The sequence below is a fragment of the Nicotiana sylvestris genome, chromosome 2, assembly GCF_000393655.2.
Source record: "Nicotiana sylvestris chromosome 2, ASM39365v2, whole genome shotgun sequence".
NCBI classification, from domain to species: domain Eukaryota; kingdom Viridiplantae; phylum Streptophyta; class Magnoliopsida; order Solanales; family Solanaceae; genus Nicotiana; species Nicotiana sylvestris.
In genome coordinates, this window is record NC_091058.1 from 56,634,349 (window position 1) to 56,651,823 (window position 17,475).

General features: G+C 34.3%; 1 protein-coding gene across 1 annotated transcript; it reads left to right on the forward strand.

Annotated features, from left to right (window-relative positions):
* Positions 1-12,706: 12,706 nt before the first annotated feature.
* LOC104233632 (probable choline kinase 2) lies at positions 12,707-17,210 on the forward strand. The gene is made up of 8 exons (XM_009787054.2): positions 12,707-13,153; positions 14,368-14,489; positions 14,596-14,791; positions 15,597-15,714; positions 15,840-15,887; positions 16,071-16,171; positions 16,700-16,808; positions 16,890-17,210. Exons 1-8 carry the CDS (start codon positions 12,800-12,802, stop codon positions 16,892-16,894), a joined length of 1,053 nt encoding a protein of 350 aa, XP_009785356.1. The 5' UTR covers positions 12,707-12,799; the 3' UTR covers positions 16,895-17,210.
* The last annotated feature ends 265 nt before the right edge of the window (positions 17,211-17,475 follow it).

Below are 17,475 nucleotides of genomic sequence, written 5' to 3' on the forward strand. Positions count from 1 at the left end.
CTTGCAACCTCTTACGTAATACACTGTCACTAGGGCTCACATCTTATTGGGGAACATCTGAAGTGATTTTCCTGATCCACCTAGGGATAATACTATACTTCAATAACCATATTTCATTGCATCCAAACGCGATTCATCTTATGGGGGTATTCTAATCCCGTGCAATTAATGAAATCCCTTTCTCGTTAAATCATTACTCAATCAAAGGCCTAAGAATCATCCTCTTATCTATCACAATTACACCCTTATTCTACCGCCAGGGCAACATTCCATCTCTTCTAAATGCACCTAGTCTTAGACTCCTCTGGGTTCATTCAGGCTGTATAGAGTTTTTTATTCATATGGAAATCATCAGCTCCCTTGTTTTGATGGGTTTAATCCCGAGGACATACATATTCTCGTCACCTTCTCACTCATCTTTTCATATCCTTACTCCTATCTACCTAAAACCTTGTTGCTCTACAATACTTTACCTTAGGACCTACACCGATCTATTTATACTACTCCCAACCTTCCTTTAACTTGATAGCACCATAAATTTCCTTTTGTGCCTTCTCAGTTGTCCTTAAATGTAAGCAATTACTTTTGATGGTCGTTCTATCACTTGTTGCATGAATACTTGGCTTGTCCTTTTTGCCCACGAATACTATAATTTCTTGTACCTTATATGATCTCAAACATCACCTTTGATAGCTTCTTTTTTTACCATTCATTAGCCATGATAGGTGCCACTTTCTTATGGAGTGTATACAATATTGTAGTGAGACTGTTGTTACAGGATCATTTACTCTCTAGCTCACTATGCTTAGGTGGAAACCTTCTTCCTTATTTCCTCAACTAGTCTTTCATTGTAGTACTTAGGGAGACCTTCTGGCTCTTGTAAAGTTGCGAGCTTGATATATCGTACACCCGAAGGTAATTTTCGTTATTCTTACTTGCCTATAATAATCCTTAGTTACATAAATTTATGCCTTTGTGCTCGTAGGGTTACTTCTAAGCTCAAATTTTTATTGTCTCCTTAGTGACACTCTCTCTTATTTTCATAAACCTTTAAAAGTGGTACCTTTAATTGCCTCAACTCCTATCTGAATTTTTTTCAAATGATTGCGATCTTGTATCTGCGAGACTAAATTCATTATGCTGCAGTTCACTACATTTATCTTGCATGATCTATTGATTTATCCGTGACCTCTTGTCTAGCCATAACTGGGCTCTTCCTAAATCAACTACTAATTACTCGTTGGTCCATTCTCATATATATATATATATATATATATATATATATATATATATATATATATATATATATATTTATTCTGCATAATCCCTCTTGGGATATATCCTTTGTCTTAACTTATCTCTCACCACTAGCTCCAGATGCATCAAATGTCCATTCATACTTATTTATCAATAACATCCTGGCCGGAAACTTTTACTGCCTCTCCCCGGTGTCGTGCTTGTATAATGTTCTGGATTCGCAACATATCTGCAGGAACTGAATAAATTCAACATCATCCCTTTCTCCTTTTTACCACATTCTTCCTTTACCATTCCATAGTTAACTGAACCGCTTAACTCCGACTTAATACCATATCACACCATATTCCCCCCTTCAGGGGAGTACTAAGATTTAGTACTACGACGATCTACCTATACTTGTTTTACCTTTTCATATTCGGCGTCTTTTCACATTATCAATGAACCTTAATCACCTTATGGTAACCTTCTGTACCAGGGATAACTAAATTTCTTACGCACGAAGGTGACACCTACGGTAACTGGCACATTTAGTCCCTTAAGATTAACTCTGCTCAGAGTGCTTGCTTTAGGTAAGCGACTTCCTAAATAACCTTTAAAGGTTATTCGTCTGTTGTCTATTCTATTATTGTTTGGAGCACGATCTTTGAAATTCTCACGATGTCGACCATTATCAAATCCTCCGGTCCCTAATTCATGTTCGGTTTTATCTTGTTCACCAGCCCATACTGATTTTTATTACTCTGGGGTCTAACCTTTCCTCCTGGTAATCACGTTGAAGTCACCAACTCATTTCTCGAAATAAAAATATGATTTTATGGCTTATACTCTTTTATTGCCTTAAGGCTTGTCACCTCTTGTATTTTCCTTCACTTTGACTATAGACTCTGTCATCGTGTCATATTTTGATTTACTGTTATCACCCCTATATCACATCTTACTCATGATGCTTCATTTATTTTCTTCTTATTCTCCGGATAATATTCTTTTTGTCTATCACTTTATTCTGAAAACTTCAACAAAAAGTTCTTTCCCTATAAGCTCCCCTAGCTTCATCTCATTAGAATGCCTAACATTCTTTTTTTTTACTCGGGGCTAGAGTCATACTAAGGTAAATATTTGTCCCTTCTAGGATCCCACTGCCTATATTCTGAAATTTTTGAATATTCCAGTATTCGTATCTGATTGTACTACTCTAGAGTTCACCATCTGGGTGTCTTAGAAGGATATCTTTTACCACATTTGTACCATCTTTCGGAAACATTGGTTAATGATAACAACCTATCCACAATTTTTGGGTTACTCTAACTCCAACTGGATCCTGATATCCCATCTTTCTCTTAAATAATATCTGTTAGCTCCCATAGAACATAACTGAGATGGGTGTGGCCAATTGTACTTACCTCTGTCATTGATGAAGGTACCAAAATGCTTATATTTCTCTGCCTGATTTGAAAATATTGATAATCTTCATTATCTGGGTGCCTTGTACCCCTCTTCACCTTACTTCTTTTACTTGTTGAAACTTGTATCTAGCTTCTGAATCCCTCATAGATTTTCACCATATTCGTGAATAGATATCCTTGCCTTAAGGCTCCTTATTAAGAAGCATACACATCTTAGTACACACACGATCTGTTGAAGACCTCATATTTACTCATCATAAGTATGATGTGAAATCGAGTTCCTCTGACTCAACTCTTTCACATCCACATGTAATCTCTTACCAACTATCTTTGTGGAAGTAGGTATCGTTGTATTATGACTAAAGTCGAATTTAGGAGTTTGAATTCTTACAACTGAGCTCTACTGCACGATCTAGAGTAAGAAGAAAGAGTGACAGACCTAAATGCCCTGTAGCCTCCTGCTTATAAGTGTGGTGCACAACACACCCATAAACAAGACTCTACTAGACACGGCTTGTAGACTCCCTAGGACAGAACTGCTCTGATACCACTTCTGTCACGACCCAAACCGAAGGGCCGCGACAGGCACCCGGTGCCTTACTCAACCGAGTACCAACGTAACATATCTTTCTTATCATGTTATCATGAGTAAATGAGCTAGAAAACTCGTCCTGAGATAACAAGAATAAAACATAAGGGAATAGTCAACATATGAAGACCCAACATGATATACAAACTAATATATGTGACATACGGGCCTATAAGGCCGACATGACCATTAGTAAACTCGAAACATAGGCCGACAAGGCCATACAATTATCCATACACCTGACATATGTCTACAAGCCTCTAAGAGTACATAAAATCATAAAGGTCGGGACAGGGCCCCGCCATATCAATCAATACATATCCAAAGCATACTGACCAAATAGGCAACTCCGGAGCAAGTGGAGTGCACCAACACCTTCGCTGAGCTGATAGCCTACTAGGAGGACTGTCAACCTATCAATCGGGACCTGCAGGCATGAAATGCAGCGTCCCCAGGCAAAAGGGACGTCAGTACGAATAAAGTACCGAGTATGTTAGGCAGGAAAGCATAAACAAGAACAGTAATGTAAAGAGAGAGATAGAGGAGATACAACCTGTAACATCAGAGTGCCTCTGGGGGTTACTGATATGAAATGCATAATACATATATATACATAAACTTTTTAAAACATTCGCCTCTGTGGGCATCATCATCATCATATCGTACCTGGCCTCAAAGAGGACTCGGTAAAAGCATACCCGACCATCATAAGGTTCGGTAGAATCGTACCCGACCACGTGGAGCTCGGTAAACCCAACTGATCAGTGGTTGCACAATAGGTGTCGTACCCGGCCGACTATAGCGCGGCTCGGTAGAGTAAAATAGATACTATATATAATGCATGCTAGACTCATGGAATCATCTTCTAAACCTTTTGGAGTGACTTAAGAACATTATGGACATCCCTACCATCAATATGAACCTTAGTAGGATTTAAGGATCATACACACTTGTTTAGAATAATTTTATAAGGAAAGAACAACATGGACAACCTTAGTTGCTAGGAGTAGAGTCATTATGAAATAGCGTATCGTTTATGTTCATTTCATTTTAGACCATGCCAAAAGAAAGAAGAAAGTGCCTTAACATACCTTAAACCCGTTGAGTCCTTAATCCCTTCCAAGCAACTCTTCAAACAAGTCAACTCAATCTATCATAGTATAAGGAGATTCAAAATCAGTGCTGAGCAAAGGCTAAGTCTATAACTTAAGCTAGTAGCTCGTTTACGTAAATTTGGGCAGCATCTCCATTGTAACAAGGGCCTCCTCCAATACCATATACCAACAACAATGACCAGAGCAATCCATCAATACATAATTATCAATATCAAGACACCATATAACCACAACAAGTCACAACTACATTACGACGAGCGGCAAACTCCGATTGGAATCCGTATACCCCTTATCAATCCTTATAGACTTCTTACTTCAACATAAAAGTATCATTAACTTGATAATGAAGTCATTAATCAATGATTCCAGCCTTATACCATATATTTATAACAACGAAAATAATCCACAACTTCAACTATCTCCAACTAGCAACTTTATTCACTAGTTCAGGTCTAGCCCATCCATTTAACTTAATCAATATCAAGATAACCTTAGGCACAAGCAAGAACACAATATACATACCTACTACAGTAACTTCAAGTCAAAATCCAAGTTATATTCATTTTACAACAACCCTTAATAGCAATACAACACCATAGAAGTGACTTAAGCTAGTCCAAGTATTATCTTATAGTTTATCATCCTAACAACTTAACCAACATACAAGCAAGCTTAAGCACAATTAGTAGGTTGTTATACTCACCTTAGACAGCAGCAACAACTTGGAATTTCATCCAAATACAGCCCACAACAATCCTCAATGACAACACAACCTCAAAGAGGTGTTGTTCTTCACTAGAACTAAGTTTTGATGTTGAAATATGGTGTAATCACTTTGGAATCACTTCAAACCCTTGTGATATATGTTTAGGAGGGTTAGGAGAAGTTTGGAGACGAACTTTAGTTGAAAAATGAGCAAAAATAGGCGTCCAAATCGTTTATAAATTGAAGTAGGTCAACCACCGCCTAAGTGGGTCCCATTGGGAGCTGCTTGCGCGGTCTCGCGAAAATACGAATATCTCTCTACTCCGATATCGTATTGACAAACGGTTTAATGCGTTAGAAACTAGACTCATAGACCTTCAAGTTGGTAGGTAGAACACCCCATTATTCCAAGTATATTTGGAGAAATTCTCAGATACATTTGACCTAAATTTCAGCAAATTTATGAATGTAACTTGTGATGACCTTTGCCAACTCTTGTTCCACAACTTGCTTGCCTTCAAAATGTAGAAAATGAATATCATACGACTAAAATAACTCATAGAATAACCTCCTTATCATGTTAATAACCCTAGTCTCACCCCAAAGTACATGTTATAACATTCGAAACTTGTCAACTTTCGACGAAACTTATTTTCTTCAATTGGTTTAGCTTCTAAGATTTCCAACCCTCTTGGTAATCGTTATTCATGATCTTAAATATTTGTAACCTCCAAGGTAACATTATTAACTTACTTTATTTTCTTCCAAATAGAATCTCATTTCCGAGCTTACATCAATGACTTACGATGTACTCTCACGTATGAAAACTTGGGGTGTAACACCTCACATACAGAATGGACTTCAAAAAATGCATGCATTTGCATAACCAACAAAACCTGGGCAATATCTATTAGAATAAACAAATCTATATCATAGATTCCTTTTGCAATATAACACTAATCGTATTTCAATATACATAGGAGTAAAACTATATCTCACTAGAATATTGTTATACTTGTAGTTCTAGCAAGATACATTAGTGCACCAAATGCACTATACACAAAAATAAATCATGTACACCATGATTACTCTAATCCATATAAGAATCTGCTGAAATTTTAACAATTTAAATCCTTTAGGTGTTGGGACTATTCGTCCAACTTCACATTTTTTAGGTGAAGTCAATTTTCATTGTGTATTTTTCATTTGGCCAATCATTTATCTGTTCAAATTCTATGACATATTTGAGCTCAAGCTCCTCGTCAATATTAAAAATATTGAGCGTCGCATTATATCAACAACATCGTCGACGATCAGTTTACATCGGTTCCCTCGTTACTTACTAAAAACATAACTTATTGAGATCTCTATATCTCATTATTTTCAGGTACATGAGCCTCATGAAGTCTTATAAAGTGTTATGTCATTGTGCTCTTATAAAGCACTTGCCTCCTTATTGTGGCCATCTTGAACATTTGCTCATCTCCGTCTTCAAGGAGTTTTATCTTTGGAATTGATTAGTCTATTACGCTTCATGCGTTCCATAAACTATGTCCATCATGGGCTTAATTCTATTTGGAGCATTAACAGCTGAAATATAACATTTAGCTTTTGGGTCAGCAAATGCGTTTGGAAATATTTTACAAATGAATTATCACTTGAACCTCAAGTTCATATTTTCTTGTACGAGGATCTAAATGTATTCATAATAATTCATTCCACGTATCACTTTTTCAGCTGCTCATTTCTTTCCCATAATGTTGGAATCACCAACACATTTCCCAACCTTCTTTGGTAACTCATCTTTATGCATTGTGGCAGTACAATTAAATCATATAGCACATCCATATTTCTAGATGGGAATATTTGGTTCATGACCCTGAACCAATTATGATGGGGAGAATTTTATCATAACTTGTTGGCTAGATGCGTACAAGTGCTATTGTATATTAAATAATACACCTCATACCAAATTTTTGTTTGGTAGTTTTATTCTCATAACCAATGGTTTAGCTTAATTGGATACATACAATTTTTGCTAAACCAACTTGGATTTAAACCAACATTATCAAGATAAATTATCATAATTTATATTCTGAAACTGTGCTTTAATAATTTGAGCAAGTAATCTTGCAAAAACCAACCTGCAAGTTGATAATAAATGCACATGTGACCATACAATAGATGCATCTATTAAAATCATATAATAGTAAACGGTCCACATGACAGGTAACTGGGCCTATATATATCACTTTTTATACGTTCCAAAAATCAGGGAATACAATCTCAACCCTAGCTGGTATAGTAATCAATTTACCATGAGAACAAATTGTACATGAAAATTCTTGAAGAATCTCCTAATTCTTCAATATATGCGAACGTGAACTCTCAATCATTTTTCGCATCATAATTGAATCGGGATGGCCAACCGGTCGTGCCAACTAATATTTGTTTCAGTAAATATTTAATTTACTATGGCATGTGATTCCATCACCACGCTTATACATCTGTAGTACAAATAGAAGAAAAGTCGGGTAACCTTTCATATTTACCCGGTATGATTATAGTAATATGAAAATATTCAATCTTCCTTTCATTTATAGTCTCAATAACCCAACCACTTTGGCTAATATATTTGAAATTCAAAAATTCCTTTTGAGACTTACTACAATATCAATGTCATGGACAATTTCATTTATCCAAGTAGTAATAAATTAGCTTTTTCGGACCTCTTAGTTGATTTTATACTGCAAGACTTTTTTCTCACCATCCATATGGTAAATGTCTCATTCACGGAGAAAAATTAAATTATTATAGTCATGGCAAAATATTTTTGGCGTACCACATGTACTCGACCAATGACATATTCATGTAACTACATTGTAATATTCATTATCTTTATTTCTCTCAAACCTCCCTTAGAGGTGAGTTGTGATATTTATCCAACCACGCATAAGCATATTCTTATGCATAATTTTTATCACATATATATTTCAACATTTACTTTCAGGAATGAGCCTGCATTTACAATGTTTATCACAAGTCACATTTTTAACGAATGGACTATAATCATGTGAATGTGTCTCGTATTAACAGACCACATTGATACATATTCCTTCAATTTTGAAAGATCATTTTGAAAACCCTTATTGTTTTCCTTTTTACAATTACCATAATGATAATTGTTATTATTTTATCTTTGGCACACCCATGTTGGTCAACCACTTGTCTTTATTTAGACTTATTATGTACCGCTATCACATTCTTTTCGTAGAATGAAGCAAATCAAGTAGGACAAGTTCCCATGATTTTTCATCAAAAGGAAATATTTATTAGGAGGCTGTACACCTGAAATAAAATTAGTACTGACTACTGAGTGATATGCTCAAATATTTTGCACACAAAGAAACCTATAAAATTAGTTAGTGAAAGAATAAATACAACCCCATATCATAAGTGTGAAGCACATGTGTTTAATTACCAGATGAAATAATACGCTAGATTTGATGAGATGACATTAGCTCAAATAAAAATCAAATTACATGTACATTGCATTCTGATCGTTGTGTGTGAAATAAAGCAATCCAGTACTTTCTACAGAGAAACCACCCAAACAATGAAAGCAATACTCCAGTTTTTATGTCAAATAGGTGCCTAACTTAACAAAACCTTAAGACAAGATCAAACTATCTAAAGTATATACAAAATTACAGAAAACACATTTAAATTCTTACGAGGATATCATCATTTAAGCGACAACCTAACACACTTTTATGAATTATCAAGCATGATTTTGTAGTAAAAATAGCTAGTTAGTCAGCCGAGGTTATCCAATCGGAAAGTATTAATTATCGAAAAATTACTTGGTATGTTGACTTTTTAATTTCCATCATGTATCACCAAGTAGCTACTAACAGAAGTTAAAAGATGAGAACATGACAGAAGGATCATATCAAATTGTAAACCATAATATATATATATATATAGAAAGTTTGCCTTCTCATTTAACCAAGTGGCAAGCTAATATAAAGCAACTTGACAATTTAGGACAATATTTGTTACAGTATTTAATTTAAATTAGAAGATATGATATTTCTTTAATTTAAATAGAAAGATAGTAAATAAGATTCTTTTGAATCTAAATGAAAAGAAAATTAAATTTGAATTTATTGTTTAATTAATTAGAAAAGCTAATCAATACATTAATATTCCAATTCAAATGGGAGGCTCAATGAGTGAGGCGAATTGTTCTAAATAATAAGAAAGAATTTTCTAAAAATTTTCACAACAGAAAAATAAAAAAGTGTTTGTTACTAGAAATAAAACTAAAAAATCTAGGTTTGAACCCATAATTATAATTACCGAGTTGTTGGATCAAAACTTAGCTTTCGTAACTACGTTAATTGATCAACAACGTTCACTTCTCCCTGTGCTCTAAAACGTTAATTCGATAAATTTAAGTATAGCAAATATGAAATTAAGATTTATATTATATTAGTAATGATAACAAAAGAGTGAAAATATGAATTAAAGCATCAACTTGTATGATGATTAATAAAGGAAAATTTGCTTTGGTGATATTGCACTTTCTTCATCAATCAGTTCAAATCAATATATATATATATATGAAAAGAATTATGTGCATTTGTGGCTAAGCTAAATATTATTATAAATATAACCAACTACCCTATCTTAACTAATAAAGTTTTGACCAAAAAAAATTGAACTGAAAGACAATTTCGGATAATATTTATAATAATGTTTAATTTAATTTAAAATTAAAAGATTATTTTTTTAATTTAAATGGAAAGGTAGTAAATAAGATTATTTTGAATCTGAAAAGGAAAGAAGAAGAATAGTCTTATATTGGTTGTCAATAAATCATCATGTGTGTATATATTAATTTATCATTATAAAATTTTAGGTTGGTAGAAGTTGATGTTGATGTTGATGTGAGAAATTATTATGTTGAGATAATAATATAACATATTTTTATAATTTAACTTAAGATATTGCTAAATGTATTTTTATTAGTCATTACTCTATTTAGTATTGTTTCACTCAGTTTCAATTTTGATGAGATAGTTTGAATTTAGTTGTTATTGATACACTGTCTCTTTCCTTCTTCTTGTATCGAGGGTCTATCGAAACTAGCCTCTCTACTCCTCCGGAGTAGGGGTAAGGTCTGCATACACCCTACATTCCCTAGACTCCACTTGTGGGATCTCATTGGGTTGTTGTTGTTGATTGACTTGACACGAAGTTTAAGAACGAAAAAGAAAACTTTTGAAACTTGTGGTCCTAAAAGTTTTATGGGGTTGTGATAGTTGTATGTGAGTAAGAGCTTCTCATTACAGGTAAAATAGGTAAAATGAAAAATCTAAAATTAAATGTGTCATTCTTTTGGAATAGACTAATAAGAAGAATACTTTATGTAAATTGAAAGGAAATGAGTATTTATTTTTGAATCATAATTTATTTTTATTTGTGTATCACCGACTATATATGGCATTATAATATTTAAGTTTATGTCAATAGTTATTCATATAATTTATTCTTTTTAATTAATAGAATATAATAGGATCATAATATTATCCGCGCATCGTGCAGGTAGTAATACTAGTTATAATTATAATTTATACTAAGTTTGTCAAAAGCTTTCTGGCGGGCTTCATCCCATTTTCCTGCTAAATTTTGATTTATAAATTTGTGTATCGGCTCGCAAGTGGTTATACAAGAGAAAGTCAAAGTCTGATGAGACTATTGATCGCTACAAGGCTCGCGTGGTAGCCAAATGCTACAACCAGCGAAATCATGAAGCGAACTCGTTCTATTCAATATCTATATGGGGGAAAGAAGATCGAAAGCCATTAAGTAGTGAGACTTTCTTTTCTCATCCTTTTTTACCTTTGTCAGTGAGGGTAAGCGGGCATACTTGCTTTCCCTTCTTCCAGGATCAAATGCGAAAATCTGAAGCAGCCGTCATATTATCAACAGCTTTTGACATGTCTGTCTGAACATAAGATACCTAAAGAAGGAGAAAGAAAAAGAAAACATTATTGTAAATGGCACGAGAAATGGACTCACTCTACAAATAATTATGTAAATTTCAGGAATTTGATTCAAGATTACTTACATACCTCATTTGCCTTATTTATTAGAAATGTGCATACCTTGTTCATACGCTTATAATGATCAGTAGAGGGCTTCTTACTGTTTGATGGCCATATAACTGTGGTATAAGAATAGTACCAAAACATGAAAGCTATTGACCTCTATATCACACTAACAGAAGTCAAGACCTCAACAAAGCTAAGTTTACAATTATGTTATCTCTCGTAGGAAGTGTAGATAAATAGCAAATCGTCCCGATAACGTGTTATAGAAAGTAATAAAATAAGAAAATAAACAAGAATGTAGGGAGCAATAGAGAAAATATTCTTATTTCTTTCGTGCATTCAAGTGTATACAATGTGGTACCAAAACCCTCTATTTATAGGATTACATAGAGGTATATAAAAGAATGCCATAGACATGACATTAAACATTTGAGATCATGGGGAGGTTATGAAGATGTGGAACTTACAACTATAATAGTGAAAAGTAGTAAAAATTATCTACATAATGGAGAAGAATAGTGGGAATAACTTCTTTAGGAATCATAGACATACACTAATATAATTATAATATTTTATAACATATCTGAAGTTGTAGTATTATTGGCAAAAAAAAAGTTAGAGGATAAAGACAACTTGGAATCTCATTACTTTCGCGAGTAATAAAAATTAACTAAATGAATCACAGATTGTTGTTTCACATCCCGAGTAACAAGTTGGAACCTCATCCCCACTTGATTCATCCTTCTACGCTTAGTAACAAGAAAAAAAATATTTTTTTGTCATGAAATTTTCGTTAAAATAAATTGAAATATACAAATATAATTTTTTTTGAAAAGGCAATATTAATATATTCTACATCTTGATCTTTGTTTCAATATTAAAGTTTTTGAAATCATCTATTTTAATCATTGGACTAAATTTGAAAGCATATGTGAGTATATATTGTTGTTCCCTTAAATTTATGAAAAAAATATTAATTATAATATCTCAAAGTAACATGTTCCAATATATTATAGTTTTACCCATTCGTGTGATTTTGAAAAAAAAGAGACACTAATATTTTATTTCCATATCTATAAGTATTAAAATATTAAGAATTCTCGAGTTAAATGACTTTGAATTATATCTTTAAGTAAGGTTGCATATGTGAACCCATCATCCTTTATCGTGTGGCGAGGATCAAATCCACCTATCCCTCACCAAAATAATCGTAAAATTTTTAAAAAATGATGTTTTGAGTGATTAAAACAGTTTAATAAAAAAGCTTACAATAAATTTATTAAACAATATTTTCTAGTATTTTTTTTGGTTTATGTATTTTAGAAAACCGAAATATTAAGTTGTCGTTTCTTTTGCACTGCAGTCCACTAAATCGAGCAGATTGTATTTCTCGTACACCAATAATATATATCAAAGTCAAATTCCTAGGAACTCAAAATCCAATCTAATCAGTTCGAAAAATCCGAAGGAGCCACGTGGACGCAATAAAAAGGACAGCACATTCCCCAGCATATTACGAAACAAAACTCATACACCAATATGAACAACCCCATCAAAATTCCTCACTAGTTTATTAAATTAGCTTCAAAATTTTCAATTGCCATTTCAATGGAAAATTCAGCATCAGAGAACAAGGAAGACGTAATTCCAGAAGAGGCAAAGGTGATATTAAAGAAATTGGCATCAGTATGGGACGATATAGTGGATCCAAATGCATTACATGTGTTTCGATTAAAGGGTGCAATGACTAACATGGTATATCAAATCAAATGGCCAAGTAGGAATCCGGAGCAGCAGCGATCTAGGAAAGTGTTGGTGAGGATCTATGGGAAAGGCGTGGATGTGTTTTTTGATAGACAGAATGAAATTAGGATTTTTGAATTCATGTCTAAGCAAGGTCAAGGACCTCGTTTGCTTGGTCGCTTTAACAATGGTCGTATTGAGGAGTTCATTCGAGCTCGGGTCAGTTTTTCTAACAGCTTACCATTTTCGGTTTTATTCCTAAAAAGCTTTTTTGGCTAGTTATAAAGTATTGTTGTGATTGAGATTTTACAATTTTTGCTAACTGCATGGATATGTAAAAATGCAATTAACATGGATAATTTTAGGAGAGATGGAGTATGTGATGGTGAACGTCTTCGTAATTGTCAATATGCTTTTTTCCTCCTTGGTGTTGTTTCTGTTATTGTTATGATTGCTATCAGAATGGTGGTATGATGCATTTTAGCTGATACTTTGTGATTAAAAAAAATGAGACTTTTCTGGCATCATGCAATGCTAGGTCTAATTTAGATAATATTAATATATGGTATAATCCTCAATGTCGTTTATGTGCTTTTCTTTCTTGCTGATACTCCACTAAACTATACAAAGAAACACTTTTTTTTTCTGATGAAAATGCAAGGTCCAACGCCCAAAAAATGGACTACAGTATGAAGGATAATGGTGTGAAGTGGGCTGCTGGGCTAAGGGCAGCTTTGCATGGTCACAAGTTGCAACCAAGTGACCTTATGCTGACTGGGAAAAGAGGAACATTGTTTCAGGGTAATAGGAGAGGAATTGGGTGAATGATGCGAAAAGTGAACCAGCTTGATGCTCATGTGCCTAATATCCACTTGTGTATTCCTATCATGATTAACAATAGTGCTTGATTAAACTAAATTGCTCCAAGTTTTCTGGTTGCTCCAACGCCTCTCCTTAAAAAAGATTAAATGTTTCAGTTAAGGGCTTTGAGCCCCATCCTAGTGGTTTCTTTATATAATTCACCCAATATTTGAGTTTGTGTATTGATGAAGTTCTAATTTGCCACCTCTGGATAAACCTGATGTGGTTGCTGGCTTAGATGGTCAGCGACTCTTATATTTCATTTCCATTCATACTGATACTTTGACAGAAGGATCTGGCCTCCTTTGGTCACAAGCCAACTATTATGAGGCCTAGCATTTCTTTCGCACTCATGTTTGTCATGTTGCAGTTTCTCTGTAAGTGCTCCTTAGATGGTCAGAAGTTTGCCTAGTTTCCCTGGGGTTATGGGTTTCCTCATGCTTCATTGGCACTATTATAAAACCTACCCGTCATCTTGATTATTATCTGTGATGCACTGGTAATTACTGATGCTTCAGGAGAATGAGGGGCATAAATCGAATATAATACAATCTCCATTATTGGCATTTCAGACACTATCAGCTCCTGATCTGCATGATCCAGAGGTATCTTCCTTGATTGCTGCCAAAATGAGAGAATTTCATGAGCTTGATATGCCTGGTCCTAAGACTGTCATCCTCTGGGATAGACTGCAGTATGCTCTTCTTCTTACTACATATCTGATGAATAGAAATGCCAAATTATCACGTTTCTCATATGCCAAAATGACTAAACAACCTTTTCTTCTCTTAATGCTCTAGCAATTGGCTTAATGTGGCCAAACGTCTGGCTTCTGCTGAAGAAGCTAAGAACTTCAAGTTGGACCATCTACAAGACGAGATTTCAGCATTGGAAAAGAGTCTTGCTGGCAATCATCTAAGCATGGGATTCTGCCACAATGACTTGCAGTATGGAAACATAATGATGGATGAAGAGATAAGATCAATAACCTTTATTGTAAGTACTAAGTTTCTAAATCATAGATGATCTGTACAGATGAAAAGTTAGAGGCACAATGTAATTAACTAAATGATATGCATACCTCCCCAGATTTTAGCTATAAGAATGTTTGCATGCATGCTGATTACATCTAAATCTGATTTGTGTTTCCACGACTAAATTACTAGGCAATGCTTGTATCATGACTTGTTGCTGCAGGATGTAGGTGGGTCCTGCTTGTAATTAACTAAATGATATGCATACCTCCCCAGATTTTAGCTATAAGAATGTTTGCATGCATGCTGATTACATCTAAATCTGATTTGTGTTTCCACGACTAATTACTAGGCAATGCTTGTATCATGACTTGTTGCTGCAGGATGTAGGTGGGTCCTGCTTCAAAAACTTCATCAAGCTCTTAATTATTTTGGAGCTGCAGTTTTGTTTCTTGCCTTTGTATTTTAGTTCATTGATTGCTCATCCACTTGGAAAGGAGCAAAAAGATACCATAAATACCGTCAAATCTATTTATTCTTACTGAAGCTTCTTTGCTTGCTCAGTTTCTATGGCTTTCTACGAAATAATTTATTCAGTTTGGGGGTGAAATGCTTCGGTAAAGCTTCTTTGTGGGTTTCTGAAGTGTTCACTGTGGCTTTTATGTCTGCTTCCTTTTTAATAAGAAAGCACTCAATCATCTGGTCTGTTATATTCTCTTCATCTCTGTAGCAGGATCACCTTGATAATTTTACTGTCAGAGCTGATTACTGTTTTATAAGTTATTATTTGGATTTAATTTCTGTCTTAAATCTTTTCTTATTAACAGGACTATGAATATGCTGGTTACAACCATGTAGCATTTGATATTGCAAATCACTTTTGTGAAATGGTTGCTGACTATCATACAGAAACGCCTCATATCATGGACTTCAGCAAGTATCCCGGTCAGTCAATAGTATATCATCTTGCGCAAATGTCTTTTGCTGTTCTGGTTCCCCGAAATGCTCCTAGCAAGTACTTTTTGGGTATTTACTTTAAATATGATTAAGCCCCTTACAATATGTGGCAGGTTTGGAGGAGCGGAAAAGATTTTTACGTGCATATTTAAGTAGTTCAGGTAGGTGAAAACTTCCATCTTCTATCATTTATCATATGAACCTGTCAAATTTCATGATGGAGCACTTAAGCTTATATCTGTATACAAAGAGTTGTAACAACTATAGATTTAGTTAATCTCAAGATCTTGCCTTGTCTATCTTTTATCCATTACGAATCTCAGATGTATTAGTCTGGTAAACAGGTGGCTCTCCCAGTGAACCCGAACTGGAGAAATTAGCTCAAGAAGTGGAGAAGTATACTCTTGCCAGTCATCTTTTTTGGGGTCTATGGGGAATAATATCGGTACTCCTCCTGACCTTATCTATTCTGAAATAATTAGAGTAGTTTGAGTTGTGTACGGGAAAAAACAATCCATAGTCTAAGTAGGAGCTTGAAGCTGTACACCAAGTCTGCCTGTGGAAACTTTAATTTCAGAAATCTGGCAACAATTGATAGATTCTTGCTCTCAAGAAAACACTGGGAACTTGTATCGTAAGCAAACGTTATAAATTTGCTTTTCTAGAATGTCCAAATCATTTCATGTGGTAGCTTCCTGGCTTGCTGATGTTCATAGTGGGTATTAATATTATGTGCAATGCTCAATAAATTATTCTAAAATGACTAGTTATTTCTTGGATCTTCTTGGTTTGCGGAGCTTGGAAATACAAATGTGGGCGGAGCTTTTTCGCCCAATGATGTGGTCACATGCAGATAGCAAAAATAAGAGAGAATTTATCTTAGCGCAGAGCCAATAGCATGTCTGTTGGTGCAAATGCAAATGCCTTAATAATTAACATTCCAATTTAAAGTTCATTTTCTCTCTTTTTCCAGCATCATGTGAATAAGATAGACTTCAATTACTTGGAGTATGCTAGACAGAGGTTTCAGCCATATTGGTCAAAGAAACCTGAGCTATTGGGATCTTCAGGTTCCAAGAAAGGTATCTTCAATTATTTCCTTTTCTTTAGATTTAAAGATTTTGTATTTGGGGTTTCCTAAACTGAGCGTTTTGATCTTGCAGGTTAAACATGAGACCGAGGACGTGGATCCATTTGGTGATTTACAGAGTGTAGTTTTTATCCTTTGAGGTTTTGCTTGTGTAGAGTTTCAGTATCTGCACCCTTAATTGAAGGACCTTTTATTTATTTATTTTTTAAATGGAAACTGTTGGTGGAATAATTTCTGGTGATAACGTTTATCAGCTAAGACTAGGATTAGGTCATCCAATGTGTTAGCATTTCTGTCAAATTTGCTTGGTTTTCTTGTGTATGTCTCTGTAAAGAGGTGCTGAACTTAATTTAGTTTTTTGCTGAAATAATACTTATGCAAGTCATTTTGTTTATTTGAAAGGTTATAACAGTAAGATAAAGAAAAATCTAATGTATGTTTCTTGGATGAAATTAGTTAAAGAGAGTATAATTGGAGATTAACGTTGTCCACTTCCTACTGGAAGTAGCTCGATAAATGACTCTCTTCCCCTTTTCCTTCCACTCATCGAATTTAAATATGATAATTAACTTTTAGATCGTGCACTACTTATCAAAATAAACAATAAAAAGCAAAGAATTTAGTGCATTTAAAAGTTATAATAACTGTTAATTCAAACG